At 49.9% G+C, this 17,071-nt stretch overlaps 2 protein-coding genes across 2 annotated transcripts; both read left to right on the top strand.

Moving 5' to 3' along the window:
- Positions 1 to 328: 328 nt before the first annotated feature.
- FIESC28_07378 (uncharacterized protein) lies at positions 329 to 15,100 on the top strand (the record flags this gene model as incomplete). The annotated part of the gene is made up of 1 exon (XM_031161518.1): positions 329 to 15,100. The coding sequence occupies one exon, from the start codon at positions 329 to 331 to the stop codon at positions 15,098 to 15,100; it is 14,772 nt and encodes a 4,923-aa protein (XP_031014423.1).
- A 676-nt stretch (positions 15,101 to 15,776) lies between these two features.
- On the top strand, positions 15,777 to 16,731 carry FIESC28_07377 (uncharacterized protein; the record flags this gene model as incomplete). The annotated part of the gene is made up of 4 exons (XM_031161517.1): positions 15,777 to 15,987; positions 16,047 to 16,062; positions 16,122 to 16,175; positions 16,227 to 16,731. The coding sequence occupies 4 exons, from the start codon at positions 15,777 to 15,779 to the stop codon at positions 16,729 to 16,731; spliced, it is 786 nt and encodes a 261-aa protein (XP_031014422.1).
- Between the last annotated feature and the right edge of the window lie 340 nt (positions 16,732 to 17,071).

Below are 17,071 nucleotides of genomic sequence, written 5' to 3'. Positions count from 1 at the left end.
GGCAGGTATGGGGTTGGTGCAATATATGCAACTGAAAGAGAATCAGATCTGGGTATGCAGCCTCATATCTAACTACTCTTTAAATAGTAACATATGTTTCTAGCTATTTAACTTCGTAAATTGAATATTGTCGATGCTAATTACTTTACAGGTGAACTCCAGGGTCCATTACTAGAACGGATTAGCGCTGCCTGAGCAGCCCCCCGGAAATTTACAAGCCGAGATAAGATAACAGAAAAAAAAAAAGTCTAGTCCAAGAGATGCGGCTGGTGAATTATTACGCCAACACCAGCATCGGCAGCCAAAAATCGTCGACACGAGCGCAATCATGGGAATGATTGATGTCTCTCGGCAGAGGAGGTCGCTCCTTACGGACGCGACTGTGTTGGAAATTTTGCCTGCAGAAATACTGGCAATCATTCAAACAGACTCTTCGACTAAGCTGCTTGACGCTATTGCTGAGGCAGCTCTTTGCCCACCACTTACAGAGCGTATCTTTGCGCATTTCGAGCATGTCTTCCCAGACATTTGTGCTCGATGGATTCTTAACCCCGGCAACGAACCTTCACAACACGTACGAATATACTCGGCACTTGCACGTATATTACCCTTTGCTCCCTACCTATCCACCTTTATCGAATACGCCTCTTCCACCGCCGAACAGCCGACTAATTCACCCTCTCTCCGACTTCCACCCTTGAAACTCGACCAGGATGCCATCACGCAGGATGGAGAGGTCCTCTTACAGAGTCTCCTCGTTGCTTGGAGGCTGATCAGTTTCGACTCGCGCAACTTCGGCCCTCTCACGTCGGCCGCTTTTATGCAGACCCTGTTTAACCATGAAAGTACAGCAGTTCGTTATCTTGCGACCAGAATCTTTATCCAGCTTCTTCACGGATCAGATTGGAAGCTTGAGTCTCTAATCCAAGAACACATCGGCAAGAGCGAGGCTATTCTAGCAGACTTCGACGGCAGATCGATTGATTACGGGTTTCTGTCGCTGTACGAACAGTCTCGAGTGAAGTCCTTCCTTTCTTTGCGTCAGGAAGTACAAGCTGCCCATGAAGCCGACAACAACGAAAATCCTTGTTTACAGACCCTGACACCTTACGTCGTCGCCTATGGAAATGTTATCCTCCCCAGACCCCTAGGCCCAACCGGAGAGCCTTCGAACCTCGTGCTCACACCTACGACCGTGTCTAACTTGGAGAGGCTTGCAACTATGCTCCGCGATCCCGACCCAGTTATGTTGTATGGACTTCCGGGAGTTGGCAAGACCGCCTTGGTACACGAAATAGCTAAGCAACTTGGCATGTACTCAAATATGGTCACGTTGCACCTCAACGAACAGACGGACGCGAAGATGCTGATTGGCTTGTACTCGACTGATTCGAAACCTGGTTCTTTCCAGTGGCGCCCCGGTGTTTTGACCACAGCAGTGAGGGAAGGCCGATGGGTTTTGGTGGAAGATCTGGACCGAGCCCCCACGGAGGTTTTGAGCACCCTGCTCCCCCTGATTGAGCGAAAGGAACTCCTCATCCCAAGCCGAGGCGAGAGAATACGCGCAGCAAGCACTTTCCGACTCTTCGCGACAGTACGGACATCACGAGGGATGAATGGCAGGGAAAACCTGCCAAGTATGGTTGGCATCCGCTTCTGGCAGACTTTGAACACCCAGCCCCTTGCGGCCTCCGAGCTCGAAAACGTTGTGGTCCAAACGTACCCCATCCTACGAAGGCTTGTCCCGGATATCCTTGCCGTATATGCCCGTCTGTCCCAGATCGGGAACAAACCTGGTGCATTGGCTCGGGGTAGGAACGTTATGGATCGCCAGATGACGTTGCGGGACTTGCTGAAGTGGTGTCGTAGACTGCGAGAATCTTTAATCGCTTCAGGCTCAAAGACCGGCGAGGAAGCTATCACCAATACAACAGAAGATCAGATGTTCATGGAAGCTGTTGATTGTTTTGTTGGAAGCTGTCCTGATGCTCAGATCGGCAAAGACCTCGTCTTTGCCATCGCGGAGGAGATGCGCGTCCCGAAAGAACGAGTGGAATATTACCTATCGACTCATATACCCCCTTTGCAGGAAAGCGACAATCAGTTCAGCATTGGCCGCGCTGTGTTGCGCAAGAAGAAGCAATCGAACAGAGTACAGAAATCAAAACGACCATTCGCCAGCACAGCGCATGCCAAAAAGCTATTGGAACAGATTGCCGTCGCCGTGAAGTTGAACGAGCCCGTCCTGCTTGTCGGAGAAACAGGTATAGGCAAGACCACGGTGGTGCAACAGTTGGCCGAGTCTTTGGGCCATAAGCTTATCGCTGTAAACCTGTCCCAGCAAAGTGAGGTTGGTGATCTTCTCGGTGGATTCAAACCCGTCAACACTCGGACATTAGCGATGCCTCTCAAGGAAGAATTTGAGGACCTTTTCTCTGCCACTGGCATCTCAGCGTCCAAGAATCAAAAATATCTTGAGCAGGTCGGTAAATGCTTTGCTAAAGGCCAATGGTCAAGGGTGTCAAAACTGTGGAAGGAAGCCCCCAAGATGTTCAATAAGATTGTCACAGAGCTCGAACGAGTTCAGGCAGAGCAAGCAGAGACTCGAAATGGAGATGAACAGCCTATGAAACGTCGAAAGACTCAGTCCAAGCTGCAAACCCTCCTTGATCTACGTCCAAGATGGGATATGTTTGCCCGGAATCTCGAGCAATTCGACGTCCAGATTTCTGGAGGCTCTGGTACCTTTGCTTTCTCTTTCATGGAAGGAAATCTTGTCAAGGCTGTCCGCAACGGCGACTGGGTACTTCTTGACGAGATTAACCTTGCTTCTCCCGATACTCTTGAAAGTATCGCTGATCTCCTGACTGGTCCCGACGAGAAACCCTCTATCCTGCTGTCAGAAACTGGTGAGATCGAGAAGATCGAGGCTCACCCCAATTTTAGAATTTTCGGTGCCATGAATCCTGCGACCGATATTGGAAAGCGGGATCTGCCAGTTGGAATCCGCTCCCGATTCACCGAAGTTTACGTTTCTAGCCCAGACAAGGACATCAAGGATCTGCTCACAATCATCAAGACCTATCTTGGTAGTAGCAGTAGCAAGAACGACCAAGCAGCAGATGATATCGCGCGCCTCTATCTTAATACCAAACGGTTGGCGGAGGAGAAGAGGCTAGTTGATGGAGCGAATGAGGTACCTCACTTCAGTCTTCGTACCCTTACACGAGTTCTGAGCTATGTGAATACCATTGCACCTTACTATGGCTTGCGCAGGGCTCTCTATGAGGGCTTTGCTATGGGATTTCTTACATTACTTGACAGAGACTCGGAGCAAATGCTTGTTCCCTTAATATCCCACCATCTCTTTGAGAGCCACGGCAACCCCCAGTCACTACTTTCCCAAGCACCCAAGCACCCTAATGACGGCAAGCAATATGTGCGTTTCAAAAACCAAAATCGGGACAGACAATACTGGCTTTTCCAGGGCAATGAAACTCCCATTGAGCGTAAAGACTACATTATTACCCCTTACGTGGAGCGTAACCTTCTGAATCTCGTCCGCGCCACCTCAACTAGGCGATTCCCTATTCTTATCCAAGGACCAACTTCCGCTGGAAAGACAAGTATGATCGAGTACCTGGCAAACTTCACTGGTAACAAGTTTGTGCGTATCAACAACCACGAGCATACCGACCTTCAGGAATACCTTGGTACCTACATCTCTGGGTCCGATGGCAAACTCCGTTTTCAAGAGGGTATTCTGGTTCAGGCAATGCGTCAAGGCCACTGGATTGTGCTTGATGAACTGAACTTAGCCCCAACTGACGTCCTCGAGGCCCTGAACCGCCTTCTCGACGACAACAGAGAGCTTTTAATCCCCGAAACCCAGGAGATCGTAAAGCCTCACGAGAACTTTATTCTGTTCGCCACGCAGAACCCTCCTGGTCTGTATGGTGGAAGAAAGGTGCTCTCGAGAGCGTTCCGCAATCGATTCCTTGAATTACATTTTGACGATATACCCGAAGATGAGTTGGAGACTATTCTCACACAGCGAAGCCCGGAAACCTCCCCACCTGACTGTAAGAGAATTGTTACTGTCTATAAGGAACTCTCACGACTTCGTCAAACAAGCCGGCTGTTTGAGCAAAAAGACAGTTTTGCTACTCTTCGCGATCTGTTCCGTTGGGCGTTGCGAAAGGGCGGTCTCCGTGAGCAAATTGCTTCTGATGGATTTATGCTGTTGGCCGAAAGAGTTCGTGAAGAGGAGGAGCGCACAGCTGTCAAGGAGGTGATCGAAAAGGTTTTCAAGGTCAAAATCAACCCCCAAGACCTGTATTCCGCTACCATGGCCCCTGAGCTGAAGGACTTTGTAAGCCACAATAACAATCAAGGTGTTGTATGGACTCATGCCATGCGGCGACTCTATGTTCTTGTCTCTCGAGCACTGCGCAACAACGAGCCTGTTCTGTTGGTGGGTGAGACAGGTTGTGGAAAAACCACAGTTGTTCAATTGCTCGCTGAGGCATTGAAAAAGGAGCTGCACATCGTTAATGCTCACCAAAACACCGAGACGGGCGATTTGATTGGTTCTCAGAGACCTGTTCGTAACCGAGGAGCCATTATCGATGCCATGGATGTGGACTTGAAGTCAGTTTTACAAACTCTTGGATTGGATATCTCTGGCTCGGTCGAAGAGCGCTTGGAGCGATATAAGGCATTGGATGCTTCAACCATCAGCAACATTCCGGAAGACGTTCGAGAGCGTATCGGTGTCCATGAAACACGAAGTAAAGCCTTGTTCGAATGGGCGGATGGAAGTCTAGTAGAGTCTATGCGAGAAGGCCACTTCTTCCTTCTAGATGAAATCTCTCTAGCTGATGACTCGGTCCTGGAGCGTCTTAACTCTGTGTTGGAACCTTCAAGAACCCTTCTTCTTGCTGAAAAGGGAATTGATAACTCGTTCGTCGTTGGAGCCGAGGGCTTCCAGTTCTTTGCCACCATGAACCCTGGCGGCGATTTTGGAAAGAAGGAACTATCGCCTGCGTTGCGAAACAGATTCACCGAGATTTGGGTTCCAGCTTTATCACAGAGTGAGGATATCTACGAGATTGTCAAAACAAAGCTCAAGGGCGACTCTAAACAGCTGGTCGAGGTTGTTGTGAAGTTTGCTGCTTGGTTTGGTGACACTTTCAGGTCTATGGCATCAACGCCCTTCTCCGTCAGAGAGATTCTGGTCTGGGTCCAGTTTATCAACAACTTCCATTCCAGCGACCCTGTTGTTTCACTGGTTCATGGTGCTTCAACTATCTTCATTGACAGTCTCGGTGCCAATCCCTCCGCTCTTCTGGCTACAGATCCCAAGTCACTTGGTCAGCAACGACAGAAATGTCTAGGTAAATTGAGTGAGCTTATTGGCAAGGATGTTTCTAATGTCTATGAGACCCATCCCGAGCTCTCTATGGATGACCGTTCTCTGACTATCGGGCACTTCAGCATCCCTCGTGCTTCCACAGGAGTTGCTGACCCTGGGTTTGCTTTCCATGCACCTACTACCCGCTTGAACGCTATGCGAGTCCTCCGAGCGCTGCAAATGCAGAAGCCAATTCTTCTCGAAGGAAGTCCTGGAGTAGGAAAAACCACTCTTGTGGCCGCCTTGTCCCAGGCATGTGGCCAGCCTTTAACCCGAATCAACCTTTCTGATCAAACCGATTTGATGGATTTGTTTGGTACTGATGTCCCTGTTGAAGGAGCTGAGGCTGGCAACTTTGCTTGGAGAGATGCGCCATTCCTTCAAGCTATGCAAAAGGGCGAATGGGTGCTCCTTGACGAAATGAACCTTGCTTCCCAATCTGTCCTGGAAGGTTTGAACGCCTGTCTTGACCATCGAGGTGAGGTTTATATCTCCGAGCTGGACCAAGTCTTCAAGCGCCACCCAGATTTCCGTCTCTTTGCAGCTCAAAACCCGCATCATCAGGGTGGCGGCCGCAAAGGATTGCCCGCTTCCTTTGTCAACCGTTTCATCGTTGTTTACGCCGATGTTTTCTCAGACGACGATCTGAACTTGATTGCCGCGCACAACTATCCTAAGATCTCACCCCAGGTGATCAACCAATTGATCCAGTTCGTGTCCCAGCTCGACAACAAGCTTGCTATCGAGAAGGCTTTTGGAAGTCAAGGCAGTCCTTGGGAATTTAATTTACGAGATGTCCTTCGCTGGTTGAAACTTCTTGACTCTTCTGATCCTCTCCTCCAGAACGCTCATGTTGATGACTTCCTTGACATTATTGTCCGACAGCGATTCCGAACGCAACGGGATCGCGAGGAAGTCAAGGATCTTTTTACGTTGATATCTGGCTCCGCTCCACGACAGCATAGCCTTTACCATGATATCAATTCTCTTTTCGGTCAAGTCGGTTTGGCCCTTCTTGACAGACATCCCCATTCTCAGCCAGAGCGACTCCCTAACATCGACATTGTTCCCAGACTGGCTGAGCTCGAGTCACTCATGATTTGCGTGAAGCAGAATGTTCCTTGTATTCTTAGCAGTCCTTCAGGCTACGGCAAGTCAGTTCTTCTAGAGCATGTCGCAGCTCTGGCTGGAAAGTCGCTTGTCGTGTTCCCCATGAACGCTGATATTGATACTATGGATCTTGTTGGTGGCTTCGAACAGGCAGACCCTCTTCGAGAGGTTAATGCTGCGCTCCGAGCCCTCCAGCAGGATCTGCAGAACTCTATTATGTCGGTGGTACCAGCGGATATTCCAAACCAGGCGCTCCAACTGCTTCATCTGCTTGATAGGTTTACCGGTGATGTTGATTCACTTCCTGCTATCACTGCATGTGTCAAAGAACTGCTTCTGGAGGTCCCTACGAACTCCGACGTAGCCACAGCGCTTTCCAAGGCCCTTGTTCCTCTGCAACATTCTTTAGTGTTGGAGAACCCTCGCTTCGAGTGGTTGGATGGTGTTATTGTTAAAGCGTTGCAAATGGGCCAGTGGTTGGTTCTTGACAACGCTAACATGTGTAACGCTTCCGTCCTGGATCGACTGAACTCTCTTCTCGAACCAAATGGGTTCTTGAGCATCAACGAACACTGTGGACCTGGTGGAGAGCCTCGAATCGTGCGCCCGCATCCAGACTTTCGCATTTTCTTGACCATGGATCCGCGATACGGCGAACTCTCCCGTGCAATGCGAAACCGTGCTGTAGAGATTCATATTCACACGCCTCCTCCTGCCCTCGACTCCTCCTACAGCAGAGTTGTGAGTGTGGAGAGTACTTTGCAACGATACAATACAAGCAACCTGGCAGCTGACGCGACCACTGATGAATCAGTCCAGATCGTCGAGCGCGCTCTTGAGACTCTTTCTATAACTGACGTTGCTCTCCTTCCTCGATTTGCCGACACTCTATCTCAGAATACGGCGAACAAAGAGGTGCTAAGGACTGGAGTTTCAGGATTGCTTAATTTCCTTCATTCAAACAATGGTGCTGACGGTGTCAATGCCGTTTCAAGATTGTACGCCTTGCTGAGCGTCCCTGAAGCACTCAAGTCCGCGCAGCCCTTGCACCCGCTCAACAACTTCCCCGTGGCTCAACTTTTGCCTTCACCTGACACTGGGCGATGGCTTGGCGCGTGCTTAGAGTTCTACCAAGATCTATACCACTTGCACAACTCCATTGAGGACCAGCGACACCAAGCTCAGTCTCAGAAATTGAATGCTCTCAACAGACTCCAAAGATCACTTGTTAGCGCTCGTGTGGCAGCCGTGTCCAAGGACGCTACTGTGAAGTTGGCCTCGTTCCTGGATTCGACGATCAATGCGGCTAAAGAGTGGCTTGCTTTCAATTTCGAGTCCTCTGAATCATGGACGGAGCGCGTTGTTATCTTGAGAGGTGTTCTCCGCTATCTTGAGCGTACTGTGCGGCTCGCAACCGAACCCGATTTTGACGAAGCCAAGTTTCAAGCACACCTTGCCCAAGGTGCTAACTTCTTCCAAAAGCAATTGGATATATCAAATGGTGCCCAAGAGCGAGAATTCGTTCTCATTCTCATCGATCGACTTGGCAAGGACTTCACAGCCGGGTTTAAGTTGTCGACTGGTCTGAGTATGGAGTTGCTTTGGCACATTTTCCGCCCAACCCCTCTCCCTACGAAGCAACTTTTGGACCGAACACTGGAGCTCGAGAAGCTAGGCTCTCGCTTTGACACTTTGCGATGGAAGGCGGGAGCAACAATTACTGATTTGGCAAAGGCTATGATAACTCTCGAGAAGGCCTCGGGAATCATTCGCAGTGATGTTCCTAATTTAGACACCCTTCTGGAAGCTCTTACTGCAGAGATCGAGTCTTTAGAAGGCCGAATCGGCACAGATGAGGCTGAACGCATGCCTTTCATGGTCGAAGAGTTCGAATCACTTCGTCAGGTGTCAATGCTAAGTCCCAATAGCCCAGACAACGCAGAGCTGCGAGTATTATCCAATGTACCCACCCAGGCCGGAATGATGCTTGCCAGTTCTGAGCACCAGGCTGCATTGCTTCAGTCAGTAGAAAATCTGGTTTATCAGAATCAGTTCTCTTGGGACGGTAAACTTATAACCTCGTTCTGGTCAAAGCTTCAAAGACTGGGATCAGTCAACCTGGGATCTTTGGCTCTCCTTGAAGCTGAGCTTCCGATTGCTGGCCGACAGCTTGCAATCCTAAGTGCCGACTTGATGGAAAATCCTTTAACAAGACTGAACAATGTCCTTTCCAACCTTGCTCTCGAGGTTTTCACTGCTCACGGCCAGGGTCTGAAGGAGGTTGTTGTTGAAGCAGCACAGCTGGTTTCTCAGGATCCTGCAAATGGCTCACAGATTTTCGATGGCATTGCATCTTGCATTGAACAAGAACATTTCCGTCAGATTGCCACAGAGCATCTGATTCCTGCTCTGAAGGCACTCGCTGCTTCGCAAAAAGAAACCCAAAACCAGGCCCATCTGTCTGCTTTTGCCTGGATTCACTTCAGCATTGGAACTGTCAAGCTGTACGTCCCAGATCGCGTTTTCGACCCTCAAAGTAGGCCTAAGATGGAACGCGAATTTCTTCAAGAAATGCATGCTCTTCTCAAGGAGCGAACTGACTCACTCCGCACGTTTGAGAAGCTCTTTACTGGACAAGATACGAATGAGCGCATTCGCCTCCTTGAAGCAGAAGCCACCGCTTTAGGCCCCCTTCCGGAAGAGGTTCGACCAATCTACAGACCCGATCAGTCAGAGCTCAGTCGTCTACATGCTGAGTTCTCTAACGTGCTGAAGGCTGTCACTGGTCCTACTCTGTCCTCGGCTCTTCAAATCCTTGACAACGACCCATCTCGAGCGGCTGAAGAGTTGCAGCTCGTGAAAGAGAATGTTCTCCGACTTTTGGACCGCCTTGCTACTCGCTTCGAAGCTTACCAAGACATGACACGACCTACGTCAAATCTACTCCGCTGCCTCATGATTGGACTTTCGCTATGCGATGCTGCATCAGCACGTAACCTGGCACCCGCTTCACAGCAAATTCTCGACGTTACTCCTTTCCTTGGTGGAAGTATGTGGAACCAGAAGGATGGAGACTTCTCATCTCGAACGTTTGAATTCCTCAACTATATGTCAGTTGTGGCCAGTGTTGAAGGTTTCGAGCAAATCGGTCCCCATGCCCGCGAGATGGTTTTCAAGAGCTTCCATAGTTTGTTCGACGAGTGGACAAAGAGGCTTGAAGCAGACCGCAAGGAGCAAGCCGCCAAGGGTAGTCTCTATCGTTTCCGAGGCTCCCAGGAGGATGAAGAGGAAATTGATACCGAGGAGTTCAACGAGCTGTTCCCTACTTTCGATGACGAAGAAGCCGCGAATATGCCTGTCGTCAAGAAGCAAGATGAAGTGCGGGATCAGTCTCTACGTGTGGCACAAATGCACAAGAACCTTTTTCTCGCTCCACCTGACTTCTCTATGGCTCTCAAAGATGCTTCCAAATCTGTGGGGGACAGAGTTACATCAGAAACTATCGACCACAAGAACATTGACAGGAGCCTGGCGGGTAAAATGTTGGCCGGCACTATGTTCTTCCTTAACGACAAGCTTGAGTCACTGGTCTCACCCACTGTGGATAAGTCTTACAACTTCTATACAGATGCCAACGTGCCTGAGGCTCGTCGACTTGTTGACCTCATGCACAAGATGAAGGCTCGTTTCCGGGAATTGCAGATGGTAGACGAAATCGGACACATGCAACCGTTGGCTGATGTCATTCAAGCTTGTGATCAAGTCCTTGAACTTGTCCACACTGAGCCATTAGCTAAAATACTTCCGAAGGTTGAATATCTTCACGGTCACGTATACGAATGGCAGTTCGGAGGCTGGGCAAGCAAAATCTATGGTGTCCTTACTCTCCACAACCTCCTCACTGATACAATCATCCGCTGGCGACGATTGGAACTGTCAACCTGGGCCAATCTCTTCGATATGGAGCAGAAGAAGTGCCAGGACGATGCGTATTCGTGGTGGTTTGTGGCATACCAAGTTGTCATTGCTGTCCCGTTATCTTTGGTCGACGTCCCGAACGAAATGGAAGAGTACGCTGCCTCTCTGATTTCAAGTTTGGAAATGTACTTCTCAACCGCAATTGTTGGACAGTACGGAGCTCGTCTCGCTCTACTACGTCAACTCCAAAGTCATCTTAAGCTCTTGGCCAAAGATTACCCTGTCCTCGAAGCTGTCTTGCATTCTCTGTGCAACTTTATCCAGTATTATTCCCGTTATGAGAAGATTATGGATGAAGCCGTGCACAAGGGCCGTCTTCCTATTGAGAAGAAGATGAAGGATGTTTTGCTTATGGCAAGCTGGAAAGACACAAATATCAATGCCCTTCGTGAAAGCGCTCGCAAGTCTCACCAGAAGCTTTTCCGTATCATTCGGAAGTTCCGTGGTGTCCTTGGCCAGGAGGCGAAGCAAATCATCGAGCAAGGCCTTCCTGACGAAGAAGTCAGTCGTGCAAGTCATGTTGAGAAGAAGTCTGCTCCTACCAACGTTCCAGCCGACGTCTTCGCCAAGCTGAATGAGACCATGCCAGGGTGGATTGATGGCCACAAGCGACTTGCCAATGTCTCCAAAACAGTCTCAGTCATGCGTAAGATCTCAGAGAGTCCTGAAATAACAAGTGATGTGCCGCAGACGATCGACGACTTCGTTTCTAGCCTCAACGAGTCAATGGTTGAGCTACGCAAGGAAACGCCACCTTTCTTGACCGACGAGAACAAGGACCAAGTCAAGCATCTCAAGACGAGAAAGAGGAAACTGTTCGCTGATACCTTACGCGACCTTCGTCAAATGGGCCTCAAGTACAATCTTGGTCAAGACAAGCTTGCTGAACAGGAGTCGCTTTCAGTTGTGTTGGCTTCCATTCAGCCAGTGCAGCTTCCGGAGAATACTTCCGACGCCATGGAATACCACTTACATAAGATCCTTGACCTTGTTCCCAAAGCTAGAGCGGCTTCTCGAGATCATTCTGAGGATCTGACAAGTGCAGAGATCGCGCGAAGTGTTGGTTTTGTTGAAGGAATGCTGAACCTTCTTCTTGCCCAGAGAAACTTGATTTCTACAGGAGGTTCGTCCCTGTCGCTTCTCAAGCGATCGACAGCACAGTTCCATCACTTGAGCCTTTCCCAGGAGCATGGTGTTCTCGTCCGCAAGACATGTGCATCTGACTGGACACGTCTCCTTCCCTGGCTCGTGCAGATTCTCAAGTATGCTATTCACCTGGTTGAAGTCCATGAGAAATTAGGGGAAACGAAGCACACATCCGTTCTGGAGCACTTGAAGTCGTGGTATGGGCGTTTCGATTCCCTCAAGGCTTCCACCGCCGGTTTGGAGCAGCTCCCAGAGAGCGTTTCTTCTGAAGCAGCCGTTCGTGCCAAGGCGAAGTTTTCCGACGAATTGACTAGCTTCCGCAGCAACCTGGAAGAGTTGAACAGGGACCAGCCGATGCTCTCGTTTGTTTTCGTGCAAATTGCAGGCTGGACTAGCATTAGTGAGAATGCCCTAGAGGTGGCAGACAATAGCATGGAGCTAGCCACGTTTGCAAACGCCATCTCGACACTCGGTGACAAGATTCTTGTTGCGATTGAAGGCGCAAAGAAGGCCGCCAAAGAAATCCCTCGTAAGGAGGACGAGCCTGGCTGGCTGACTAGCCACAGTGAGGGATTCACGAAATTGTTTACCAAGCTTCGTGTTAGTGAGGTCGAAAGGGCCGTGACTAGTTGCATCAACATGTTGCAACATATGCAACTCGAAGATCAACATCTCAGCAAGGCAGCCATGAGCCTTATGGCTGTCGCAAGTCCCATTTTGGGCGAATATGTTGACTTCGCTCAGCAAATCCTGATGCAGGTCGTCGATATCCACAGTTCCATCGCGCACATGGCCTACAACATGACCAAGACTTTTACTCAAATCTCTTCTCAAGGATTTTGCACGCCCCAGGAAAAGTCTGACGAGACGTCTGGTGACTCCGGCAAGGTGGAATCTGGAACAGGCCTCGGTGATGGTGAAGGTGCTGAAGACATTAGCAAGGACATCCAGCCCGATGAAGACCTCTCTGAGCTTGCTCAAGAAGCCAATAAGGAGGAGAGTGGCGAGATGGAGGATGAAAAGGATGCAGTCGATATGGCAGACGAAGAGCTTGAAGGTGATATGAACAGTGTCGACGGTGCCGAAGAAGATGAAGAAGGATCGAAGAATGGTGACGAAGAGGAGGAAGAAGAGAACGACATGGACGAAGAGGCTGGAGATGTTGATGACCTTGATCCCACTGCTGTCGATGAAAAGATGTGGGATGGTGACGACGAAGAGAAGGCCGACAAAGACCAGCAGGGCGAGAAGGCCAAGGGTCAAAAGAAAGACGACGAGCAGATGGCCGGAGACGAAGACGAAGACGCCCAGAAGCAAGACGGCGAAGAACAGCCAGATGTCGACGATTCTGGCGAACAAGACGCTGAGGAGGAAGAAGCTGGCGCTGAGGAGGAAGACGTTAAAAACCAGGAGGAAATGAACAAGCAAGAGCAGACAGCGCAGGAGAACGATACTCTGGCGCTGCCTGAGGATATGGAGTTGGACCTCGGCGACGAGCACGAGTCAGCATCAGATAGCGACGACTTGGACGATTTATCTGATATTGAAGAGGAGAAGAAGGAAGCTGAGGATCAGGAGATGGGCGATAATGAAGACGAAGACTCGGAAGATGCTGCGGCCCAGGCCCAGCTTAAGGAGGAGGCAGGAGAAGAAGCTGAAATCGAAGAGGATGAAGAAACACCCGAGGAAAAGGCAGGCGGCAAGGATGAGGTTGACGAGGAAGTTAAGCCAGAAGAAGAGGAGAAGGCCGAAGAACAGGAGGACGCCACGGACCAGAACCAGCCTCCTCAGGATAACGCTACTACCGATACCGACAACGCGGCGCCGAGCGATGTCAAGACCTCTGGCCAAGACCAAAACGCGGACTCGATGGACGTCGACGACAACTTCCAGAGCAATGCCGCCCAACAAGAGGATGGCGAGATGGGAGAAGGCGCCGCTGACCAGGACACAAGCGCAGGCAACCAAGGGTCGACGTCGCAGTCAAAGGAGATCATGGACAGGGCCGATCAAGATCAAAACAAACCGGACTCGGCCCGTAGCGATCCCTTCAAGAAACTTGGCGATGCCCTTGAACGTTGGCATCGACAGCAGGAAGATATCAAAGATGCGGAGCCTTCTGAAGCGAACGAGCAAAACGCGCCACAGGATCCAAGCGCCGATCAAGGTCGTAAAGAATTTCAGCATCTTCAGGACGATGAAACCGCCACAGATACGCAAGCTATGGGAACAGCAGATGACGAACAGGTGCAGCCCATCGACGAGTCCATGGCTATCGATGAGGAGAAGCAAGATCCCACAAGCCGCCTGATGGACGAGGACAAGGATGAGGCCGGACAAGATCCTGACAAGATGGACACCGCCGACACCGAGGCGCCAGATACCAGCAAACAAGATTCCGACAAGGACCAGGATGACACTCGCTCAGGAGTCAAGACACGGCAAGGCAACTTTGACCGTGAGCTCAGTCCTTCTGAACAGGAGGCGCAAATGCTGGAAGACCAAGATGAGGCAGACATTCAGGAGACATCAACTCAGTTGTCTATCACTCACCTATCGGATGAAGAACGTCCGCTCCGCGACTTTGGAGAGTCAATGCAGCAGTGGACAGAGTTCCAGACCAAGACACACTCGCTTTCTTTGGCATTGACATCTCAGCTTCGACTCATCCTTACTCCATCGCAGTCAACAAAGCTTTCGGGTGCTTTCCGTACCGGTAAGCGACTCAACATCAAGCGCATTATTCCGTATATTGCATCGAGCTACAAGCGGGACAAGATCTGGATGCGCCGCAGTATCCCGACTAAGCGAACCTACCAAATCCTGCTGTGCGTGGACGATAGTAAGAGTATGGGAGAAACATCATCGGGTACTCTGGCGATGGAATCTCTTGTCATGGTGTCTCGTTCACTCGCAATGTTGGAGGCTGGACAAGTTGGTGTTATGGGTTTCGGTAGCGATGTTTTCACCGCTCATGGTCTCACCGAGCCCTTTGCCTCGGATGCTGGTGCCAAAATCCTACAGAAGTTCAACTTCGGTCAAGATCGCACCGACATTGGTTTACTCATTCAAAGAACCATTGAAACTTTCAGAGTGGCACGACAGCAAGGCAGTGGCAACTCGGACCTCTGGCAACTCGCGCTGATTCTCTCTGACGGTCTCACACCTTCATCAGCCCACGAGGGTATCCGAAGAATGCTGCGAGAGGCCATGGAAGAGCGAATCATGATCGTCTTCATCATCATGGACGACACGGGCAAGAAGAAGGGCGATAGTGTACTTGAGCTCAAGGAAGCCAAGTTTGTTCGGGACGGCGGAGAGAGCAAAGTGGTGATCGAGAGGTATCTGGACACGTTCCCCTTCCAGTACTACTTGATTGTCCACCATCTGGAAGAGCTGCCAAGTGCTCTGGCTGGTCTGTTGCGAACCTGGTTTGCCGAGGTCAGCGCATGAGCCAATAGAGTATCTGGGAGGGAGAGTTATTCCTTTTGTTTTGTATAAAGGATAAGTCGGGTGGTTGGTTTATAGACGGTTGCATACCTACAATGGAGTTTTAAGGGGTTGAATTTGTTTAACATTCTCAATAAAGTAGGGAAAATTATTATATCATATTCGTTGGGGACAGAATTGTTTAGAGAAATTAATTTGAACTAATTATTTGTTAGACAAGTCGCAGGACAATAGCAAGTGACAAGAGATTGTTGACTGACTTTTAGTCAATTGCAGTAAGCCACCTATTTAGCAGAGACATTAATGCATCTACTATGGACACCTCCTGTCCCTTAGGCACCCGACTGGGTACTGGGCACCTGCAGTGCATGACTAGAGAGCGCCCTTAGGGGGTTATGGAGCTACTGCGCACTATCTTCAAGACAGTGGTAGATCCCCCCACTTTACTCTACTGCCGTTCCCCCGCGCTGCAGCTACGGTAATTCAGTCCCCCATCCTTACCTCAGGTTTTCCCATTTTAAACTTGCCCCGACTACAAATGTCTCACATGCCGAATACCGGCACACAATTTGACCGAGACTTTTTATAGCATCGGCAAACAGCGCGGCATCAACTCACTTGATTTGGAATTATTCTTATTCCTCTTGATATCCTTATAATCTTCTATTACCCTGTGGCTATGCAAGTGCTTGCACCAGCTCTTGCTCGACGTGGGATATCTCGGTTAGCTGTCGGTTCGCGAGCTGCTGCAACGACCAATATTGGCGATTTGGCAACAGCTCGATTGGCCAGAGGATCTATCATTGGAGGAACTATTACGACTCGACCTGTTGTGCATAGAACACAACTGCACGCCATGTCTTCTTCAACGCAGAATGAGCTGCGGTTCAGTGAGTTCTCAGCGTACAGGGCGGAGTAAAAAAGAAACAATACTAACCATTGGCTCTAGAGAACCCCAGAATATTGTGAGTCGACATGAGTGTCGTACGGTCAAGGACTTGGCAACTGACTCTGAATCTGATAGTGTTTGCGATATTCAAGAGAAGTTTCGCAATGTCATCTATGAATTTGACAGCATGTATGTCTGCCTTTTGACCCATATCAACACCATGACACTAACCCTAGCCAGTGTTCTCACTACCCAGAAGCTCCTTAAATTCGCCAACTCCCTTTCTGTCCCTGTTGTAACTACAACACAAACATCAGTCAAACTTGGTCCTACGGTGTCGTCTCTTGCTCAGCTATTGCCCTCGGCACCCCACGATAAGACCAAGTTCTCCATGGTCATCCCCTCTGTCGTTGCCGATTTACCTCCGAACTCTGAGATCGCTCTGGTGGGCATCGAGTCTCACATCTGCATTACTCAAACAGCACTTGATCTGCGCAATGCTGGTCACAAGGTCTATGTCATCGCTGATGGAGTGTCGAGTTGCAACCCGCGCGAGGTGGGCATCGCGCTGGATCGATTGCGCGCTGAGCCTGGAATCACAGTGACTTCGAGCGAGAGTTGGATGTATGAGTGTGTCGGAGATGCATCTCACCCGGCATTCAGGGCACTTTTTGGTGTCGTGAAGGAATCAATGGCTGACACCAAGAGGGTTTGGCAAACCTTGCCCCCGGAGTCAAAGATCTAGATAGCGGCACTTTTCACCGTAGGCTGACGATAGAGGTTCATCTACATAGTTTTGTATAGCACAAACTCCAGCAATGTTTACGAATTTCTTTTCTTTTAGTTGACAGCGAAGGACGCCAGGATCCTCGGCCCTATCTGTTTATCTTGCTTGTAAGATCAAACCACCACTGTCATTATCATCCCCTGTCCGCTTTGAATAGCCCGCCAACTCCTAGTTTGGCCTTGTTATTCTTCAATTCTACACAACCACCATCACGATAATCCAGACCATCATCTCAGACAGGTCTTGCCTTTGAGGGCGGCAAAGAAAGTGATAATAAAGCACGGAGGAAGTCACCAAC

The sequence above is a fragment of the Fusarium coffeatum genome (genome assembly GCF_003316985.1).
Source record: "Fusarium coffeatum strain FIESC_28 chromosome Unknown BRIP53273_contig_162, whole genome shotgun sequence".
Taxonomy (NCBI): Eukaryota; Fungi; Ascomycota; class Sordariomycetes; order Hypocreales; family Nectriaceae; genus Fusarium; species Fusarium coffeatum.
This window is presented reverse-complemented; position numbering and strand designations above follow the sequence as displayed.